This window comes from Tupaia chinensis, unplaced genomic scaffold, assembly GCF_000334495.1.
Source record: "Tupaia chinensis unplaced genomic scaffold, TupChi_1.0 Scaffold144642_1, whole genome shotgun sequence".
NCBI classification, from domain to species: Eukaryota; Metazoa; Chordata; class Mammalia; order Scandentia; family Tupaiidae; genus Tupaia; species Tupaia belangeri.
The window spans coordinates 509,414-531,724 of NW_006204503.1; the positions used below are offsets into that span (position 1 = coordinate 509,414).

Sequence of the window (22,311 nt, forward strand, 5' to 3'; positions counted from 1 at the left end):
ACCATGGGTCGAGTCCCAGACCTGGCGGCTTGCTTTCTCATTCACTCTCCCTCTCTCATCAAATTAAAATAAATGAATGAATAAATAAAATGAAATAATTATTAAAAAAAAAAGAAATTAAACAGACCTTCAAGTTCTCAACACAGGAGTGCAAAAGAAATGATCACTATGCCTCACACGATATTGTAAAATTTCAAAATTCTAAAGTTAAAAAGAAGACTCTAAAATCCTCATGAAAGTAACATCATATTTTTTAAAAAGTAAGCAACATGCCAGCAGATGGCATGGAAAAAGTGACTGTAGTCCACATGGCCAACTGCATGGTTCAAATCCCAGACTGGCAACTTAAAACATATGCTGGGCATGTAAGCATGCATACCAAAAAAATCCCAAGGGGAGAATAGAGAAGTGACTGCACTGTGGCCAACCCCAGGGGGTGATTTCTCTTTTTCTCCGGTGAGCACATGTGCCTTATAGAAAAAAAAAAGAGCTATAATGAGACTGGTATACAAAGCACTACATACTAGAATACAATAAAGAATGCCCAAAAAGAGTTCCTGGAGAAAATCATTTCAGCTGAGAATCCAATAAATAGCCAAATTATCAATCCAAATATGAGGGCAAAAATTAAGTCATTTTCCAGAAAAGCAAGGATGTCTTTTTTTCCCACACACTATCTGTAAGGGAATTAATGAAAGATGTTTACTACCAAAATAGGGGCAAAACCAAAGAGAAGACACTAGTTGTAAGAAACAGTGGTATTAACTGAGGAACCTAGTAATGAGAGAGAGATGGAAAACAAGTCTAGAATGCAATTGGTCCAGGGTCAGCCCTGTAACCTAGAGGTTAAGGTAGTCAAATCCTACATGGCCAACTACGTTTGAATCCCAGTCTTGGTGGCTTGACAAACACATCTCTCTGGCAAGCACATATGCCCACTGACCAAAAAAAAAAAAAAAAAAAAAAGAGAAAAGAATGTAACTGGTCCACATATAATAGTGTACCTTGATAAGAAAGTAGCGCATATATACATAGAAAAATATATGTACATACACACAAATCATAATAAAAATGTGCCACTTTAAGCAAATGAAGTCTAAGATATCATTTAACCTTTAAGTAGCACTTAAGAAATAAGAAAGAAATTCATTGAAAATAGACTGATAGAGAAGAAATGTAAACTTTACGCATTACTTGGCTTTGCACTAATAAAGATGTAGCTGATTCTAATGAATATAATGGTGGTGTTGGCTGATTTTAATCTTTTAGAAAAACTGTGGACAAAAATATAAAAGGCTTATCAGAAAGACTAAAAATATACTCAGAACACAGAAAGTAAAAAGAGATCTAAAAAAAAACCCTTCTGCCCAAAGTAAAGTATGCCACAAAGAAAGCAAATCACAGATGGAGAAATGTATCTATAGCTCAGATAAGTACTATAGGACTAATACTCATAATATGCAAAGAACAAACCAAAAAATAAAAAGAAAACTGGACTAAAAAATATAAACAGGAAACTTACAGAAAAGAAATCTCAATGTGCAATAAACATTTTGAATGATGCTTATTTTCACTAGGTATCTGGAAAACATGAGATCCTATTTTGCATGCAGATTAGCCAAATTAAGTCTTATAATACCTAATATTGAGGAGAACATAGATCAACAGTCATTTTCATACTTTGTTGGTTCATAAAAGTATAAATTGTACATCAGTTGCTTAGAAAGCAATTTGGCAACAAATCCTTATGCTGAAAATGAACTTTTGCTATGGCCCATCAAATTCCACTTTTATATATATTTCCTACAGAAATTCTTACAAGTGGGAACCGGCAGTTAGCGTAATGGCTATCGCTGGACTCCCACGTAGTTGACCGCGGTTCGCATCCCAGACCCAGTGGCTTAAAACTCACGCCGTGTGTGAGTGCGCGCGTGCCCAAGATCCCAAGAGGAGAATGGAGGAGAAGGGATTGCGGCGTGGCCATCCCCCCTGGGGGGTGATTTCTCGCTTTCTGTCTCTATGTCTCTCTCTCTGTCTGGTGAGTGCATGCGCCCTATAGCGAAAATCTCTCCAAAAAAAAAGAAAAAAAGAAATTCTAACAAGTGTAGAACCAGTCAGCGGTGGAAGGGAGGGGGAGGAGGGGCAGGGCAAAAAAAAAAAGAAGAACAAAGAAAGAAAAGAAATTCTTACAAGTGTACAAGAAAATGGGGACCAGCAGGTGGCATGGTGGTTAAGGTGCTGGACACTCCCACATGGCCAACCAGTGCTTGAGTCCTGAATCTGGTGGCTTGCTTTCTCACTTCCTCTCTCTCACTCTGACCCTCTGTCTCTCTCTAATCAAACTATAAAATAAATGAATAAATAAAATAAAATAAATAATTATTAAAAAAAACCAAGTGTACAAGAAAATGTATACAGGAAAGTTCACTACTATATCCTTTGTTATTATGAAAAAAGTTGAAAATAACCAACTTATCCATCTTTAAGACAGTGGATAAATTATGGTATATTCATAACAAGGAAATATCTTAATTGCCATAAAGCAATTATAAGTGAATTAATTAGATACACGTATGAAAACGTATATAAATGACAAGTACCAAATTCAGAACAGTGAAGGGAAGAATAGAAGAAAAAATTAGTATACAGGAATTCTAACTGTATGCAAATGCCTTAATTTGATTGATGGCCATTTAAATGTTTATATATTTAAATACTTATATATTATTTTCTCCACTTTTTTTATGGCTAAAATATTTTAAAATAAAGAAGTTCCCTGAGGAAGAAACACAGTAAGGAAATTATGCAAATACTCAAAGGATTTATTGTAAATCCTAGCATGAAACCAATTCTATAGTACTAGTATTAAGAATGTACATCACTTCCACTCTTAAATTATAATAGTGACTATTAAAAAAATACATACTCTGTAACTGATGTTACATTTTCCTGTCCAAAAGGTCCAACTGGATCATCCTTGAATTTATCACTTGGAAGTTGAGGTGGTAAAAACTCTACATCTTTTTTCTTTGGGACCTTGTAATACTTCCAGGCTATATTAGCTTCATCTTCTTCCAAGTTTACTGCTGTACCAACATATACTGTAGGTTCTACAGCTTCCTGAAATTGAGGTGGGAAAGACTGGGACAAACTGTCTATCCTATCTTCCATTGGTTTAGAAGGAACCAAGGGATCCGGTGTTGGCATTTGATAAAAATGCTGACTCTGAGGAGTTGAAGGTGTTTTAGTTACTCCTTCATCAACCACATCACATGGGTGAGGACTAAGTGGAGGTGGCTGAGGTGAATTTGCCATCTCAGTGCTATGCATCTGAGGAGTCTTTGCTACATCGTTAGTTCGTATGTTTGAAAATCTCACTTGACTGTCTGGAGCAGAAATCACAAGTCTTTGGCTGGCTGAATCTGTGTCCATGCCAACATCATCATTAGTAGATACACGATGGTGAAAGGGAGTCAAGGGGCGTTTCTGTGGCTTTTCACTCTTCTCCTGCTTCTCACTGGTCTTGTGCTTAGGAAGTATTTGTTGTTGCTGACCTAAAGATGGAACCTGTCCTGGTTGTCCAGCACTTCTTGGTTTGAGATTTTTGTGCCTGAAAAGTTTAAAGAAAGGTTTAACATTTACTATTATAACAAAGTATACAAATTATTAGGCATTCAGGTATTATTTGTTTAACATACATAATCCTAAAAATACAATGATTTAAATTCATCTGGGCCAAAACAAACCAAAAAAACCCAAACTTTGTTCAGTGACCTAAAGAGCCTAAAGAAAGATTCATAAAATCCTCTCATGCTCATTCAATAGCTTCGTTATTGGATAACCAAAGATAATTTGCCTAATACAATCTTTTTTAAATTATTACTTTATTTACTTTTTAAATTTGACCAGAGAGAGGGAGAAACAAAGTGAGAAAGGAAGCTGTCAGGTCCAGGACTCGAACTATTATCAGCCATGTTGGAACCCAGCACCTTAACCACCACATTGCCTCTTGGTCCCACCTAATAAAATCTTAAATATCTTAGTATCTGAATAATCAGAGATAAGATTTAGTTATTTTAAGATAAAAAAGGTATACAAAGTTTTAAAATTTTTTCATTTGTAAATGTACCTGATATTTCATATTTAGTAGTATAGTTAGTTCATAGCTTGGCTGAGCTCAATCATCATTTTACAATCCTGCACCAATTAACTAGAAAGTGTGTCCTATTCTACTGGATCAGCGTGGGAAGGGCTGGAATTTAATGATGAGCTTTACATCATACTTACCTTTTCCTAAGACTCAGCACTACAAAAGAATGAGGTGACTAAGGAAGGAAGAAAAAAATGCTCAACATAAATTTTTCTCATACTTTGAAGCAATTATTATTGGAAGAACTTAAACTGCATACCTAAAAATCTAGTAATTTTGTTGAGTTTAAGATTTCTGGGACTAGCAGATGGCATAATGGCTACATCACTGGACTCCCACCTGGCAGGTCCTGGGTCCAGTCCCAGACCTGGTGGCTTAAACTCATGCCAGGTACGTGTGTGTGTGTGTGCCCAAGAGCCTGAGAAGAGAATGGAGGAGAAGGGATTGCAGTGTGGCCATTCCTCTGGGAGATGATTTCTCGCGTTCTGTCACTCTGCCTCTGTCTTTCTGGCAAGTACATGTACCCTATAGCAAAATCCTCTCCAAAAGAAGAAAAAAGATTTCTTTCAAGGGCCAGCAGGCGGTGTAGTGGTTAAGGTGCTGGATTCGCATAGCCAGCCACAGTTCAAGTGCTGGTCCTGGTGACTTAAAAATCATTGCTGAGCTTGTGTGCATGTGTGCCCAGAATCCCAGGAGACTGGAGAAGAAGGAACTGCTGCATGGCCATCCTCCCTGGGGGATAATGTCTCACTCTCCCTCTCACTGTCTCTGTTTCTCTTCAGCAAACACACATGTTTTATGGCAAAAACCTAAAAAAATTTCCAGTACACTCTGAGATTTCCAACTTCATAGATATTGAGAAATAATTTTTTTTTTTTACATCACAAAACTATTTAAAAATGGGGGACCAGCAGGTGGCGTGGTGGTTAAGGTGCTGGACACTCTCACATGGCTGACCATGGTTCAAGTCCTGGACCTGGTGGCTTGCTTTCCCACTTTCTCTCCCTCTCTCTCTGTCTCTCTCTGGTCAAATTAAAATAAACGAATGAGGGACCAGGAGTTATCATAATGGCTATGTCACTGAACTCCCAAGTAGTTGACCGCAGTTCGAGTTCTGGACCCGGTGGCTTAAAACTCACGCTGGCCGCATGTGCATGCGTACCCAAGATCCCAAGAGGAGAAAGGAGGAGAAGGGATTGTAGCATGGCCATCCTCCCTGAGGGGGGGGAGGGTCATTTTTCGCTTTCTGTCTCTCTATCTCTCTCTTTCTGGCAAGCACATGTGCCCTATAGCAAAAACCACTCCATAAAAATAAAAAAGAATAAATAAAATTAAATAATTAACAAAAACTATTTAAAAATGTAATAAGGTGAGAAATTTAAGCATTCAGTATTCACTTTTACTTCTTAAATTTATTTATAAAGAAATAAATATACCGGGTCCAGCAGTTGGTGTAATGGCTATGTTGCTGGACTCCCATGTGGTCGACTGCAGTTCAAGTCCTGGACATGGTGGCTTAAACCCACGCCAGGTACATGTGCGTGTATGCCAAAGATCCCGAGAAGAGAGTGGAGGAGAAGAGATTGTGGTGTGGCCACACCCCCCTCAGGGGGTGATTTCTCTTTCTGTCTCTCTCCGCCTTTGTGGCGAGTGCATGCGCCCTATAGCAAAAATCTCCCTCCCCTCAAAAAAGAATTTTTTTAAATTAAATTAAAAAAGCAAACAGTAGGTCCTACCCCATGTAAGAATAACCCCTCTCTTTTTGAATACTTTCAATGACAAGGACCACATTACCTTATAAAACAATGTATCCCTTTAATCAAATAGCTTCAGTCATTAGAAGGTAATTTTCATAGTGAAGAGAAACTTGCCTTTTGTATATCTCCCAGTCATTAGTCCCATTTCTAACTCTATTTCTAAAGATGCACTGTCCCATAATAGTAGTCACCAAATCATGTATGGTTATGAAACCCTCGAAATATGGCTAGTCTAAATTGAGAGGGGGTGTCAGTACAAAATACATTCCAGTTTTGAACAACATGTTATAAAAAACAAAACCCCAAATATCTCATTAATGGTTTATACTGCTAGTATGTCACAATAATATTTTAGATAAGTCAAGTTCAATAAAATAAATTAAAATCGGAAAGATCTTCAGCAAGAAAAATGGTCTAGATGAAACAAACATAGTAAGTGAATACTGATGTTGATAAGATTTCATTGTCCAATTTTCTTACTTTCATGTATATTTGAAAGCTTTTTTTATAACAGAATGTAGAACGAAAATACTTTTAAAATAACATGAAAAATAAGAGGCAAAATTAAAGTGTTCCAGTGTCCATGTTCATTTCAAAAATAAAACAGCGATGCTAATATTAAAATAAGAATGCTTAATTCAATTAATAAAATAAAAATAGAATACCAAACCAAGTGAGCAGAAGAAATAGAAAAAAAAAATAACAGCAGGAAAGAACATGGAAAGCAAAGAGAAAGAATGATAGTATCACTCATTTAATTTATTAATTATTCAAATGTCTGAGTATCTACTATAGCAATTGACAAAGTATGGTTCATGGAGCCTTTCAGAAGTTTTATGGGGTTCAAAACTATTTTCATAATAGCATAAAGACATGATTTGCCCTTTTCATTATGTTGATATTGACAAAGACTGTGCAAAAGCAATGGACATTAAAGTGCTACAAGTGAACATTGTTTCCTTCACCACCCTACACTCAGGTTTTTGTGCCTTTTTTAAGCCAATTTCTTTCTTTCTTTTTTTTTTTTTTGGTAGAGCTTTTTGCCATAGGGTATATGTACTCATTAGAGAGAGAGAGAGAAAAACAGAGAAAGTGAGAGCCAAAGTGGGAAATAACCCACCAGAGGGGATGGCCACGAAGCAATCCCTTCTCCTCCATTCTCCTCCCAGGATCTTGGGTATATATGTGCACACAGGCACCCAGCATGAGTTTCAAGCCACCAGGTCTGGAACTCATACCACTGACAGCCATGTGAGAGTTCAATGATGTAACTGCTATGCCATGGTGGCCCCCAAGGCAGTCTCATTTAATAAGTATCCTTATTGGGGCCAGCAGATGGTGTTCTGGTTAAGGCGCTGGGTTCCACAGGATTGACATTCAAAATGACTGCAGTTGAAAACCTCGACCTGGCAGCTTGATTTCTCACTTTCCCTCTGTCTGGTCAAATTTAAAAAAATAATAATGAAGTATAAAGTTAAATAAAAAATAACTCTTTGGAAATAAATAAAAGACCTCTGGGACCAGCACATGGAGTAGTGGTTATGTTGCTGGACTTGCACATGGCTGACCGCAGTTCAAGTCCCAGACCTGGAGGCTTGAAACACATGCCAGGCACACATGCATGCATGCCCAAAATCTCAAGAAGAGACTGGAGAAGGGACTGGGGTTTGGCTATCCTCCCCAGAGGGAGGATGATTTCTCTTTATCTATCTCTCTGTCTTTCTCTGTCTCTCCGGCAAAAATAGCAAAACTCTAAAAAAAACACACTTTCCACATTTTTCTCACTTTCTAATATCAGTAGTATTTAGGGAAGAAGATAGTAAAATTGGGAACACCAGATGACATAATAGTTACATCACTGGCCTCCCACATAGTTGACCACAGTTTGAGTTCCAGACCCAGCAGCTTAAACTCACACCAGGTACATATACGTGTGTGCCCACATATTCCAAGAAGAAAAAGGAGAAGGGATTAGGGATTTTGGTGTGGCCATCCCCCTGGGCAGTGATTTCTTGCTTTCTGTCTCTCTCTCTCTCTCTGTCCCTGTCTGTCTTTACAGCGAGTGCAAGTGCCCTGTAGCAAAAACCTGTCTTTAAAGAAAAAAAGTCAGTAAAAATGATTTTAATTAGGGACCAGCAGTTAGTGTAATGGCTATGTTGCTGGACTCCCACGTAGTCGACCGCGGTTTGAGTCCTGGACCTGGTGGCTTAAACTAACGCCGGGCATGTGTGCGTGTGTGCCCAAGATCCCAAGAGGAGAATGGAGGAGAAGGGATTGCAGCATGGTCATCCCCCCTGGGGGGTGATTTCTTGCTTTCTGTCTCTCTGTCTCTGTCTGTTTGGCGAGCGCATGCGCCCTATAGCAAAAACCTCTCCAAAAAAGAAAAGATTTTAATTAAATCTCAATCATTACATATATGACCTTTTATATTCTTCGTGAAAAAATGAGAAATCTGGGAACCAGCAGCTGGGGTAATGGCTATGTCGCTGGACTCCCATGTAGTCAACGGCGGTTCGCGTCCCGGATCCAGTGGCTTAAAACTCATGCTGTGTGCGTGCATGCCCAAGATCCTGAGAGGAGAATGGAGGAGAAGGGATTGCAGCATGACCATCCCCCTGGGGGGTGATTTCTCGCTTTCTGTCTCTGTCTGTCTGTCTGGCGAGCACACGCGTCCTATAGCGAAAATCTCTCAAAAAAAAAAAAAAGGGGAAATCTGTATAAACCTTTTCTGCCACAAATTTAAGTACAATGTTTGTTTGTTTTTTTAAGAGATTTTTGCTATAGGGTATGTATGCTCACCAAAGAGACGGAGACAAAAAGGAAGAAATCACCCCCCAAGGGGGATGGGCAGACCTCAATCCCTTCTTCTCCTAGAATCTTGGGCATGCACGCACACGTGCCCAGTGTGAGTTTTGAGCTGCCGGGTCTGGGACTCAAACTGTGGTCATCCTATGTGTGAGTCCAGCAATGTAACCATTACACCATCTGCTGATCCTAAGGGTGGATCTTCTTATGCTTCATACTTATGCTTCATCCAAGACAATAGAGTAAAGGCTAAATACAGAAGTAGATATGAGAATCCCACTAGCTAATGCTCAACATTGAAGAAATTTGCAAAACTATAATGTCACTCAACTAATTTTCTGCTGTTTTAAAATATACACCTGGTGAGGAAACAGCAAATGCCGTAATGGTTATGTGGCTGGACTCCCACGCAGTCGACTGCAGGTTAAGTCCTGGGCCTGATGGCTGAAACTCATGCTGGGTACATGTGCATTTATGCCCAAGATCCCAAAAGCAGAATGGAGAAGGGAATGCAGTGTGGCAATCCCCCTTGGGGGTGATTTCTCACTTTCTGTCTCTCTGTGTCTTTCCGGCAAGTACACGTGCCCTACAGCCAAAAAATCTCTTAAAGGACCAGCAGTTAGCATAATGGCTATGTTGCTGGACTCCCACGTAATCGACCGCGATTCACGTCCTGGACCCGGTGGCTTAAACTCACGCCGGGCGCGTGTGTGTGCGTACCCAAGAGGAGAATGGAGGAGAGGGGATTGTGGCGTGGCCATCCCTCCTGGGGGGTGATTTCTCACTTTCTGTCTTTGTCTGTCTGTGAACACACACGCCCTATAGCAAAAACCTCTCAAAAAAAAAATCTCTTAAAAGGAAAATATAGCTGGTGTCTAAATTTTATTAATATTTAATGTGTACTGGATTTACTGTTATTTTTTCATACATTAAGTAGTACTTTAAAATTTTGCTAAACTAACAGTAAATGTAGTCCACATAAACAAAAGCACTTTTTGGTCCTCAACATTTTTTTTTTTGGGGGGGGGAGGTTTTAGCTATAGGGCACGTGCACTTGCCAGAAAGACAGAGATAGACAGAGAAGCAGAAAATGAGAAATCACTCCCCAGGGGGGATGGCCACACCACAATTCCTTCTCCATTCTCCTCTCGGGATCTTGAGCACACACGCACATATGCTCAGCATGAGTTTAAGCCACCAGGTGTGGAACTCCAACTGTGGTCGACTCCATGGAAGTCCAGCAACATAGCCATTACGCCAACTGCTGGTCTCCAGTCCTCAACATTTTTTAAGACTGTAAATAAGTTTTGAGACTAAAAAAATGTGAAGCTAGTCTATTTTAAGCAAGGCAATAAGGAGAGACAGGATCTCGATTAACTTGAGATAAACTACTTGATTATATCCTAAGTATTCAAGAAAAGTAAACAGCCACACATTCACTTACCCACAAATAAGAGTAAGAAATGATTAAGTGGCACCATATACTAATAGCAGTGGCTTTTAATTTTTGATAACTTCAAATCAAAGTTCTTTTCTTCTATACAGACTTCTTTCTGAGAGCCAGGTTTCTTTAAAGAGAACTAAATTTTATATTAGAACTCAACCAAGTTGGAGAAGAGGACATGTCCTCTAAGCCATTACACTAACTGCTGGTCCCAACAGTGATCTCTTTATATTCTTCTTTCCTATTCATTAAGTTCCTGGTACTGTAGTGTTAACATTTGAAATTTAATGTATTACTTTTACTTAAGTAGCTTACTTTCTAAGAACAATTTTCTTTGGACATTATACTAAAGTCTATTATGAATGCATGTACTCAATGTCAGTAATGACAAATCCAACCGAGATAATTTTATGCTTTTCATTTACTATTATGAAAAAACAATTTTGAGAATAGTTCTCACATCAATAAAAGCACAGGAAAAACCAACATTCTTGGGACCAGCAGTTAGCATAATGGCTATGTCGCTGGACTCCCATGTAGTCGACCATGGTTCGCATTCCAGTGGCTTAAGACTCATGCTGGGCGCGTGGGCATGCATGTCCAAGATCCCAAGAGGAGAATGAAGGAGAAGGGGTTGCGGCATGGCCATCCCCCCGGGGGGGGAGGTGATTTCTCGCTTTCTATCTCTCTGTCTCTGTATGTCTGGCGAGCGCACGTACCCTATAGCAAAAATCTCTCAAAAACAAACAAACAAAAAACATTCTTTATATGCAAAAAGTGGGAATAAAATTGGGAGGATCTTTTTGAAGTCATAAGTATTAAGGAAGCCCTCTTGCCCATAACTATCACATCACCTACTTAGTTTGTTTCCTCCTGAGCACTAACCACTCTTAAACTTAAAAAAGATTTAAAAGCATTTTAAACACAAATGATATGCCTCATGCCCATTTAAGGGCAAGCTTCAAAATATTAGAGCCTTGTTAGCTACTGTACTCTGAGCATAGGACATTTCCTATCACAGAGTAAAACTGTTAAAAAAAAAATCTAATAAATGATAGCCATGGCAACATTGTTTCTAAAAAAAAGTAAACATAAGCAAGCACGAGCGTGTGCACACACACACCTCTAAAAAAAAAAAAAACACTTTTGGAAGCAACCTAGATGTCTATCAAACCCATTAAGATGATATAAACTATGATACTTCCATTCAGTGGAATACCAAGAAGTTTTCTCAAACAATGGGGCAGATCTACAAGGAACTATGCTGGAAAGATCTAGGCACATTAAATGGAAAAACTAAGCTGCTGGATACATCAGAATAATATTTATGGGAACCAGCAGTTAGCGTAATGACTATGTCGCTGGATTCCCACGTGGTCGACCGCGGTTCGCGTCCTGGACCCAGTGGCTTAAAACTCATGCCGGGCGCGTTTGCGTGCGTGCCTAAGATCCCGAGAGGAGAATGGAGGAGAAGGGATTGCGGCGTGACCATCCCCCCTGGGGGGTGATTTCTCACTTTCTGTCTCTATGTCTCTGTCTGTCTGGCGAGCGCACATGCCCTATAGCGAAAACCTCTCCAAAAAAAAAAAAAAAGAATAATATTTATGTGTTCAGAGAAAAACACGTATACATACAAAATTACAGGAAAAAGTATGGAAGGATAATTTTTTATAGACCATAGATTTGTTTATTTTTAAAACCCATTATGCCATGACTTCATAGAAAATAGGTTCCAGAAGCTCAGGCTCCTTTCCATTGGTTCTCACAAAGTGTGCTTCTCTGGGTGGAGCAGGCTGGCGCTTCAGTTAAACCCAGGTACCTTTTCTCTTTGGCTTCTTTCTTTTTCTGGTCATTCTCCTTCACACACTTCAGGAAGCTATCTCTGCTATTAGAATGGTTAATATGCTCAACACACACATTAATTCTTTTGGCAAGAATCTCACCCTTAACTTGTTTACAACAATATCAACAGCATGCTGGTTAAACACTGTAGACTCTTCCAGTTTTGCCATGGTAACATTTGTGGGGCATTCCTTTTTGAATAGTATCCATTCCCTTGATGTCTACAATATCACCTTTCTTGTAAGTTTTCATATATGTTGCCAAAGGAACCACTCCATGTTTTCTAAAAGGCTAAGAGAACATATATCTGGTCTCTCTCCTCTTTTGTTTGTCATTTTGGTTAATTATTGGAAGATGGCAGTTCTGGCCTAAAGCTGGAAGAGTAATATTTAATTGGTGGATACCGGCAGATAGCATAATGGCTACATCATTGGACTCTCATGTAGTGGACCGCAGTTCGAGTCCTGGACTCGGTGGCTTAAACTTATGCTGGGCATGTGTGCATGCGTGCCCAAGATCCCAAGAGGGGAATGGAGAAGAGACTGTGGCATGGGCATTCCCCCTGGGGAGTGATTTCTCGCTTTCTGTCTCTCTGTCTTCCTGGGGAGCACACATGCCCTATAGCAAAATCTTCAAAAAAAAAAAAAATTAATTGGCAATAAGCCACCTCTAGGGAGAGGATGCAGGATTTGGGGAAGGAGAGAACTGTCAAGAGAAAGTTGGCTTTATTTGAATAGTTTACATTTCTTAAAATGATAAATATTCAACCAAGTTGCTTGTATAATTATAAAACTTTTTTCAAGTAACTTTTAAAAAGAAGCTAGTATTATCAGTTCTATTTTTCATATAGAGTCCATCCTGTCACATAGGGGAAATTTACTTTAGAGCATAGGTTACATAATACAGAAGAAAGTGAGGTAACCCAACGACTAGTAACAGCAAGTAGCTTCTAAGACTTCTAGGACTGAAAGAACAATAAGATAAAATAGTTTCATCATATCCCAGAGCCTTGTGATGGTGGTAGAACCAAAGCAGGACCTGCCCCCAGTGGTATCTGAGATCATAGAGAATGGAAGATGTTAGTGGGACAGAAAAGAGCTGCTCGTGGAACTGGCTCAAAAACGGGCTAAGGAAATACTCTGGTTTCTATTTTCTTTCTTTCTTTTTTTTTTTTGAGAGGTTTTTGCTATAGGGCATGTGCACTCACCAGAAAGACAGAGAGAGACAGAGAGAAAGCGAGAAATCACCCCCCAGGGGGATGGCCACACCACAATCCCTTCTCCCCCATTCTCTTCTCAGGATCTTGGACATGCATGCAAATGTGCCCGGCTGAGTACATGGGAGGCCAGCAACATAGCCATTATGCCAACTGCTGGTCCCATCTAGTTTCTTTCCTCCTCTCACCTTCCAATTCTGTTAGTGCCTATTATTACCCAAACCGAGAAAATAAGAGAGCCTAGGAAATATGCCTGCAATACGGAACAGAACAGAACAGAACAGAACAGGGGAATGGTAGTATTAGATCTAAAAGCAAACCAGAGCCTGACAGTTATCAATGTGTGCCCTACCTCACTCATATGACAGAAGCTACACAATATGTGGTAGCTCAAAGTCATCTAGAATTAAATAGGAATCTTCATTTAAGAATTACATAGAGGGGCCAGCAGGTGGCATGGTGGTTTAGGGCGCTGGACTCCCACATGGCAGACTGTGGTTCAAGTCCCAAACATGGTGGTTTGCTTTCTCACTTTCTCTCTCTCTTTCTCTCTCTGTCCCTCTCTGGTCAAATTAAAAATAAAGAAATAAAGTTAAATAAAATAATTCTTAAAAAAAAAAAAAGAATTACATAGAGTGCTTGGTTTGGCAATGCATATACTAGAATTGGAACGAAACAGAGAAGATTGGCATGGCCCCTGTTCAAGGACGACATGCAAATTCATGAAGTGTTCCATATTTAAAAAGAAAAAAAAATTAAATAGAAATCAGATTTGGGGTTGAGGGAGAAATAACCTGTAGTACGAAATGCAAGAGTAACTGGGGGAAAAAAGGTAAGTAGTCAGAAAACCTTCCTTATTTTCCAAAGCAGAAAACTGACCAATGCAAGTCACATGTATAGATTATATAATATTTCAGTATGCCAAATGTGTGAGTTTAAGCTGCTGGGTTTTAAACTGCAGACGACTACGTGGGAGTCCAGGGATGTAACCTTTACACAGTCTGCTGGTCTCAGTAATTCTCTCTCTCTCTCTCTTTTTTTAAAATGCCGATATAGGGAAAGCTCAGTTTCATTTAAGCATTCTATTGATCTTAGACCAATAGAATTGGCAACCTTTTTCTATTTACAAACTTTTCCTGTAAGATACTAGCTAGTAGAGCCAGCAGGTGGCATGGTAGCTAAAGTGCTGGACTTCCACATGCTCAACCATGGTTTGAGTCCTAGACCTGGTGACTTTCTCTCTGGTCAAACTGAAGAAGAGGAAAAGTAAATAAAATTAAATAAATAATTTAAAAATTCTATATTAAAAAAAGAGAGACTAGCTAGTAAATATTTTAGGCCCTTAAAGGCCATATAGATGTGGCACAATGACTTAACTCTTGTCATTGTGAGCAAAAGCAATCACAGAGAACATGTAACTGAACAGATAGGCTTATGTTCCAATAAATCCTTATCTATGGACACTAAATTTAAATTTCACATAACTTTCCTATACCGCAAAACATTCTTTTTTAATTTTTCAATTCTTTAAAATGTAAAAATGATTTCTAGCTCATAGGGTATATAAAATAGGCAGTGAACCAAATCTGGCCAATTGATCATATTTTGCAAACTCTTGGCTTTACACAATTATGTCAAAATTATGTTTTTAACTATCTTAAGCTGGTAATAGAAGCTAATATATCCATATTTTTATTCCAATTCCTATAAAAAAGACAGGCAAGTTTTCATACTAAGGTTCTGTCAGACTACAAAATCATATACCCTTTAATCCAAAGACCCTATGTAAGAACATTCAATCTATGTAAAAATATACCACGACACTTGAGAATTTATGACTGTATTTAAAGAAAGGAGTTACGGGACCAGCAGTTAGCGTAATGGCTATGTTGCTGAGCTCCCATGTAGCTGAATGTGGTTCGAGTCCCGAACCTGGTGGCTTAAACTCAGACTGGGCACATGTGTGTGTGTGCCCAAGATCCCGAGAGGAGAATGGATGACGAGAAGGGATTGCGGTGTGGCCATCCCCCTCGGGGGTGATCTTTAGCTTTCTATCTCTCCGTCTCTCTCTCTCTTCCTGGCAAGTACACATACCCTATAGCAAAAACCTCTCAAAAAAAAAAAAAATCAAGAAAAGAAAAGAAAAAAGGAAAACCGTTACTATATACAAAACCTTTACCCTAATCTAAAGGCACTCCATTCCTTTTACATACTTCTATGAGAAAGAGGAGTAGCTTTCTACCCTCACAAATATCCTGGCTATGGCTGTCAAGGTCATGATTATTTACTTGGCTATAAAAGTATAAAGTCTATGGGGCCAGCAGGTGGTGTGGTGGTTAAGGCACCAGATTCCTGCAAGGCTGGCCGTGGTTCAAGTCCCAGACCCAGTGGCTTGAAATTCACGCCAAGTACATGTATGCACATGCTCAAAATCCCAGGAGGCTGGATTATGGCGTAGCCCTTTCCTCTGAGGGGTAATTTCTCTCTCTCTCTCTCTCTCTCTCTCTCTTTCTCTATCTCTGGCGAGTACACGTGCCCCATGGCAAAAAAAAAAAAAAAAAACAACAAAAAAACCCTAAAATAAATAAATAAATAAGAAACATATGGTCTATCTTTAACCTGTAGAGTAAAATAAACTCTAGGCAATCTTGTTTAAAAAGAATTATTGTATAGGGAACCAGCAGTTAGCGTAATGAAGAAACATATGGTCTATCTTTAACCTGTAGAGTAAAATAAACTCTAGGCAATCTTGTTTAAAAAGAATTATTGTATAGGGAACCAGCAGTTAGCGTAATGGCTATGTTGCTGGGCATTGGCCAAGATAATCCAAGACCTGGACTGAACTGGAACCCACAATGACAATCACACAGTGTATTCTTAGGACCACAGTCTCCTCTTCTGTAATTATGAGATGTGTACTCTTCAGAGTCACTGTGTCTCATGGCTGAAATGGACTTTCAGTCTAGGGCTCTTTTCCTGGGACCAAGTCTGAAAGGGTCTTTAGTGTCTCACTGATACATAATATAGATCAGTGCTTCTTTAAAAAAAAAAAAAAAGAATTATTGTATTTAACTTTATCTATTATTATTTTCCAGTTTGATCAGAGAGAGACAGAGAAAGAAAGAAAGGGAAAGTGGGAAATCAAGTCACCAGGCCCAGGAGTCGAACTGCGGTTGGCCATGTGGGAGTCATCCACCCCTCAGGGTGGATGGCCACACTGCAATCCCATCTCCTTCATTATCCTCCTGGGATTGTGGGCATGCACGAGCACGTGTCTGGAATGATTTTCAGCACCTTTAACTACCACGTCACCCCTAGGCATTATATTCTTAAAGCCTCGGATAACCAAATCTCATCAAAAGTCCCCGATATATAAAATAAATATTGGATCATGATGTATTTTCACATATAAAAGCATAGAAAAATATGTCCTGATACTTGGAACAACCTAACACAATTGCCTATCGTCCCTACTTCTCCCAATCTTTTAATAAAACAGACCTTTAGAAATCTTGTATTTTTTTTAAGATTTATTTATTTATTAATCATTCATTCTTTTTTTTTTTTTTGGAGAGATTTTCACTGTAGGGCACGTGCGCTCGCCAGACAGACAGAGAGAGACATAGAGACAGAAAGCGAGAAATCCCCCCCCAGGGGGGATGGCCACGCCGCACTTCCTTCTCCTCCATTCTCCTCTCAGGATCTTGGGCACGCACGCACACGCGCCCGGTGTGAGTTTCAAGCCACTGGGTCTGGGACGCGAACCATGGTCGACTACGTGGGAGTCCAGCGACATAGCCATTACGCTAACTGCTGGTTCCCCATCATTCATTCATTTTAATTTGACCAGAGAAAGACACACAGAGAGAGAGGAAAGTGAGAAAACAAGCCACCAGGTCCAGGACTTGAACTGTGGTTGGCCATGTGGGAGTGTCCAGCACCTTAACTGCCACGCCACCTGCTGGTCCCCAGAAAGCTTGTATTTAATGGGACAGCTATCATCCATTGTAGAATCATATTTTCTGAATGTTTTTCAGCATTTCACCTATAGCTGCCCAAAGAATGGTCTAAGAAATTGTTGTACAAAACCCAACACTGTATTTACTATAAATAGAATTTGTAGAAATTTTTACATAGTGTATCATATTTAGCCTTTTTTAAAAAATTTTCTTACAGGGCACATAAACTTACAGGAGCAAGACAGAGAGAGTGAGTGAGAAAGTACCCTCTGGGAAGATGATCATGCTACAATCTCTTTTCCTTCTCCTCTCAGGATTTTGGGGATGCACTCTGAGTGCCTGGTGTGTTTTTCAGGTCAGTGGGTCTAGGACTTGAATTGAACAGTCGGCAATGTGGGATCCAACCACCTTAAGTACCATGGTGCCTGGCTGGCCCCTCACCTCTTTTCTAAGAGCCCTAGGGAGAAATTTCTGGTACAATACCATTACTAAATGCTTCTCAAAGACATTTGGGTGCTTTCTACAGTATACAGATGCTATTTACCCAATACCCAATATAAAATCCTTCTATTTGGCTTCTAGGAAACAAAGCTTTCACAGTTTAATGCCAATACTATGAAAACCTCAAAGCAAGGGCTGCCCTATTGCCTAGTGGTTAAGGGAGCCAGATCCCACGCGGTTTACCATGGTTAGAATCCCGGCACTGGTAGCTTGAAAAACATGCCAGGCATGTGTGTGCCCAAAATAGAGCAGGATGAAGAAATGGAGGAAAAGGGATTATAGTATGACCATGCCACACTGGGGTTGTTTTTCTCTCTCTCTCTCTGGCAAGCACTCACAGCCTCTGGCAGTAAGGGGGGGAAAAAAAAATCAAGGCATGTGTTTATACACACTTCTCTTACTAGTTTTTCAAATTGTTTCTTTAACTATAATTTTTTCTTTAAAAAAAAAAAACAACAAAAAACTCCTAATATACTACATTTACATTAGTTACCTTGAACAAATTGGGGCATATACAACTATTACAAACATACACACACAGAAATTTATTAATCTGAAAAAAATCTACCTCAAACAACTGCAATTTGTTCTTTGTGTGGCTTCAACAAAATCCCAGGACGCCATTTTATTAGCAATCTCTTCTTCGCATAGACCACCTGATGAAGCAGAGTACTTCCTCCTAAAATTTGAAATTATAAAATTCTTTTAAATTCATAAAAATGTTATGTTAAACCTAAATTTAGCATTAAAATTAAAATTTTAAAAAGGTTTTTGATGTAGGGGACATGTGCTTGCTGGAGAGGAGAAAGACAAACAGTGAGAGGGAAAGTGAGAAATCACCCCCCAGGGTAGATGGCCACACTGCAATCCCATCTCCTTCATTATCCTCCTGGGATTGTGGGCATGCACGAGCACATGCCTGGAATGATTTTCAAGCCACCAGATCCAGGATGCAAACTGCAGTCAGTCATATGGGAATCAAGTCCTTTAACCACTACACTACCTCCTGGCCCAAAATTAACTTTAAAAATTTTGAAGTAATACAAATGACTATACTGTAAATATAAACTCTTATAACAAGTAATTACCAACATGCGATTTTTAACTTGAAAATAAAAATACATACTTGTTCTGTGCTCTGTTCATATTGCATTCTTGCCAAACTCTATCCACCACATGATTTGCTAATTTTCTGGGTATTTTTCCACCATGGTGACTAGTACTATCAGAGTTGAAGCCATCAGATACTGAAGAAAATTTGACCCACTTCTGGGCAGCCTGAGGATCAACTGAAAACAAACAAAAAAGAACATGCTATAGGAGAATAAATGTAGGTTTGACATAAAACTACTTTTTAAAAAAATTAACTTGTGATAAAACTTGCACCAGCTATTGGGTAAACATATATGTATATATAAATATATGTAAATATATATTAGGTATGTAAATATATAAATATATACACATACTTTTTTTTAAAGAAAGAAATTTTTGCTATAGGACGCGTGTGCTCGCCAGAGAGAGAGAGACAGAAAGCAGAAATCACCCCCCAGGGTGTATGGCCATGCCTCAATCCCTTCTCCTCCAGTCTCCTCTCAGGACTTTGAGCATGCACGCCACATGCGCCCGCTGTGAGTTTGAAGCTGCCAGGTCTGGGACTTGAACTGCAGTCGACCATGTGGGAGTCCAGCGACGTAAGCATTACACCATCTACTGGTGTATTTTTATACACCTTTATATTTTGAAGGAAAAAAAGTTACTTTAAGTATAGAAAACAAAAATTTTCAACAGAGAATATGAATCGCAGGGTAACGTATCAATGCTGGTTTCCTGGCTGGAGGATTAAATAAAGTAACATAGGAGAGTACCTTTAATTTTGGTAAATACATCAAGTATATAGAAGTAATAGGACATTATGTCTGCTGTCTGTTCTCAAATGGTTCAGAAAAAGACCAAAGACAATAAATATATACATATAGAGAGGGTAATGGAGCAAATATTCATAGTTTAGGAAAATGGATGAGGGAATTACTTGTTTCATAGTTGCAACTTTTCAGTATGTTTGAAATAACTGCAAAAAAAATTATATTTTTAATTCTTTTCAAGAGATTTTTGCTATAGGGTACATGCACTCACCAGAGAGACAGAGAGAGACAGAAAGTGAGAAATCATCCCCCAGTGAGGATGGTCACGCCACATTCCCTTCTCCTCCAGTCTCCTCTCAGGACTCTGGGCATGCAGGCACATGCAACCAGCAGGAGTCTTAACCCTTCAAGTTCGGAAATCAAACAATGGTTGGCCACTTGGGAGTCCAGCGCCTTTACCATTATGCCACCTGCTTGCCTAATTTTTTTTTTTTTTTTTTTAGTTTGTTAAAGGGCACTTGTGCTCACTGGAAAAAGACAGGGGTCAGGGTAAGGAAGGAAGGAAAAGAGAAAAAGAACCCCCCGCCCCCATGGAGAATGTTCACACCACAATCCCTTCTCCTCCATTTCTCCTTTTGGAATTTTGGCCATGAACACACATACACCCTTTTCAAGCCACTGGGCCTAGGATTCAACTGCACAGTGAGCCATACGCAATCCAGCTGCCTTAATCACCACACAAGCTGGCCCAAATTAAATTACTTTTTAAATGTTACTGTACTCAAAATAAAATATTTTTCACCAAAGCAAATGAAACAACTTAGTACAATACCTGTTTGGACTTCCTCAGGAGATGTAGGAGGTGTAAGAGTAACTGAAGACATAGCAGGATCTCTTGTGGAAGCAGGCACTTGGTGGACACCCAAGCAGGAAGATGAACAATGAGAGGATCCCACAGAGCTAGGAGTAGGAATGTCTGACTGAGGGACTAGAACAAAACATGCCGGGTAGATCATCCGGACACCGGCTGAAAGGAAAACGAGATGGAGAGGAAAATCAATTACTATTTTGACTGTAGTGAGATTAATTAACTTAAAATTATTATAATGAAAAAGTAGATATAACATTATCACATTTGTGTAAATAAAAGTATGTTTATAGGGTCAGCCAGTGGCATGGTGGTTAAGGCAGCTTGGAACCCACATGACCAATGGCATGGTTCAAGTCACATGCCCAACAACTTGAAAAACACAAAGGGTTCATGTGTGTGTATATCCAAACTCCCAAGAGGAAAATGGGAGGAGGGACTGTGATATGGCCATTTCCCCTGGTAGATGCTTTCCTTCTTTCTCTCTCTCTTTGTCCAATACACACCATAGGAAACTAAAAAATTTTATTTAAAATATAGTTTATAAATGCATCTTCTTTGGCATTAAGTTTTTTGTTTTGTTGTTTTCCTTATAGAAGAGACCACAGAAAGCTGTTAGTAGTGGTTACCTTTGGTGAGAGAAACGTAGAAGAAAAGTTTTCTCTTTTCATTTTTAGATTCTGTAAATGTATGTTCGGCTTTTGAAAAATTATTTGTTCATTTGACCAACTATATGTGCACAACATTCTAAACTTCATTTTATAATTTTTTTTGGATATAGGGGACATGAACTCACTGGATACAGACAAAAGAAAAGTGAGACATCATCTCCCCTCAGGAGAGTTGGTTATGCCACAATCATCCCTTCTCTTCTACTTTCCTCTTGAGATTTTGGGTGGGGCATGCATGTACACAAGCCCAGCATATTTTCCAACCTGCTGGGTCTGGATTTGAACTGCTTAGTCAGCCAGGTGGGATTCAGCCACCTTAATCTCCATGCCATCTGCTGGTCCCTATTTTACAAGTTTAACAAAGATAACCTAGATGCTAAAATTATGGACATTTTGCTTTTTTTTCCCTAAGAATCTTAATGGCCCAATAAATGTGTTTTATTTCTGTTTTGTCACAACTGCTCAGATAATAATGTATTTATTGAAATGGAACACTGGTAATCTTTTTACTAAAAAAAAACAAACAAAAAAAAAAACACCCAAATGACATATCTTAATATATAACATTACTACTAGATTATATTAAATACATTATTGTAGATTCTAATCCAAATTATCTACTCAATTACACATTCTCCATGTTTCCCATGTCTCTGTAAGGTAGAGGATATGTCTTCAACCCACTGTCAGAGTTGGAAATGTGACCTATTCTGGAATTTAAGTTGGTATGATTTTTGCCACATTCTAATAGAAGCTTTGAATGTGCTTGCAAAGTCAGTGCAGCCTCTCTTACTTTGGTCTTTTACTATGTCCCAGATATAGGTTATCTTGTTAACCTGGGTTCCTGAGTAAGAAGTCATAAAGAATATAGTTGGGGCCAGCAGGTGGCCTGGCAGTTAAGGTGTTGGACTCCCACATGGCAGACCTTGGTTTGAATTCTGGACCTGGTGGCTTGGTTTCTCACTCACACTCTCTCTCTCTGGTGAGTGCACATGCCCTACAGCAAATTTAATAATAATAATAAATAAAATTAAATAAATAATTCCTTAAAAAAATATATAATCTGAAGACTCGTCCTAGGCAGATCTCACCAAATACTCAATTTTTTGGAGAGGTTTTCGCTATAGGGTGTGTGCGCTCGCCAGACAGACAGAGAGAGACATAGAGATAGAAAGTGAGAAATCACCCCCTGGGGGGATGGTCATGACACAATCCCTTCTCCTCCATAATCCC

The 22,311-nt window shown here is 39.1% G+C and overlaps 1 protein-coding gene and 1 non-coding gene across 3 annotated transcripts in view; one reads left to right on the top strand and one right to left on the bottom strand.

The window, feature by feature from the left end:
* MED13 (mediator complex subunit 13) overlaps positions 1 to 22,311 on the bottom strand; it is a gene marked incomplete at its 5' end in the record, with an annotated part of 149,007 nt that overhangs the window by 78,272 nt on the left and 48,424 nt on the right. For both annotated transcript variants that reach the window (XM_014583722.2, XM_014583723.2), the window contains 4 exon segments: positions 2,927 to 3,610; positions 18,243 to 18,353; positions 18,801 to 18,963; positions 20,372 to 20,566. In XM_014583722.2, the coding sequence (XP_014439208.1) occupies positions 2,927 to 3,610; positions 18,243 to 18,353; positions 18,801 to 18,963; positions 20,372 to 20,566 (1,153 nt within the window).
* On the top strand, positions 13,852 to 13,956 carry LOC114005841 (U6 spliceosomal RNA). The gene has a single exon (XR_003547639.1). It is a non-coding gene; the product is annotated as a U6 spliceosomal RNA (small nuclear RNA).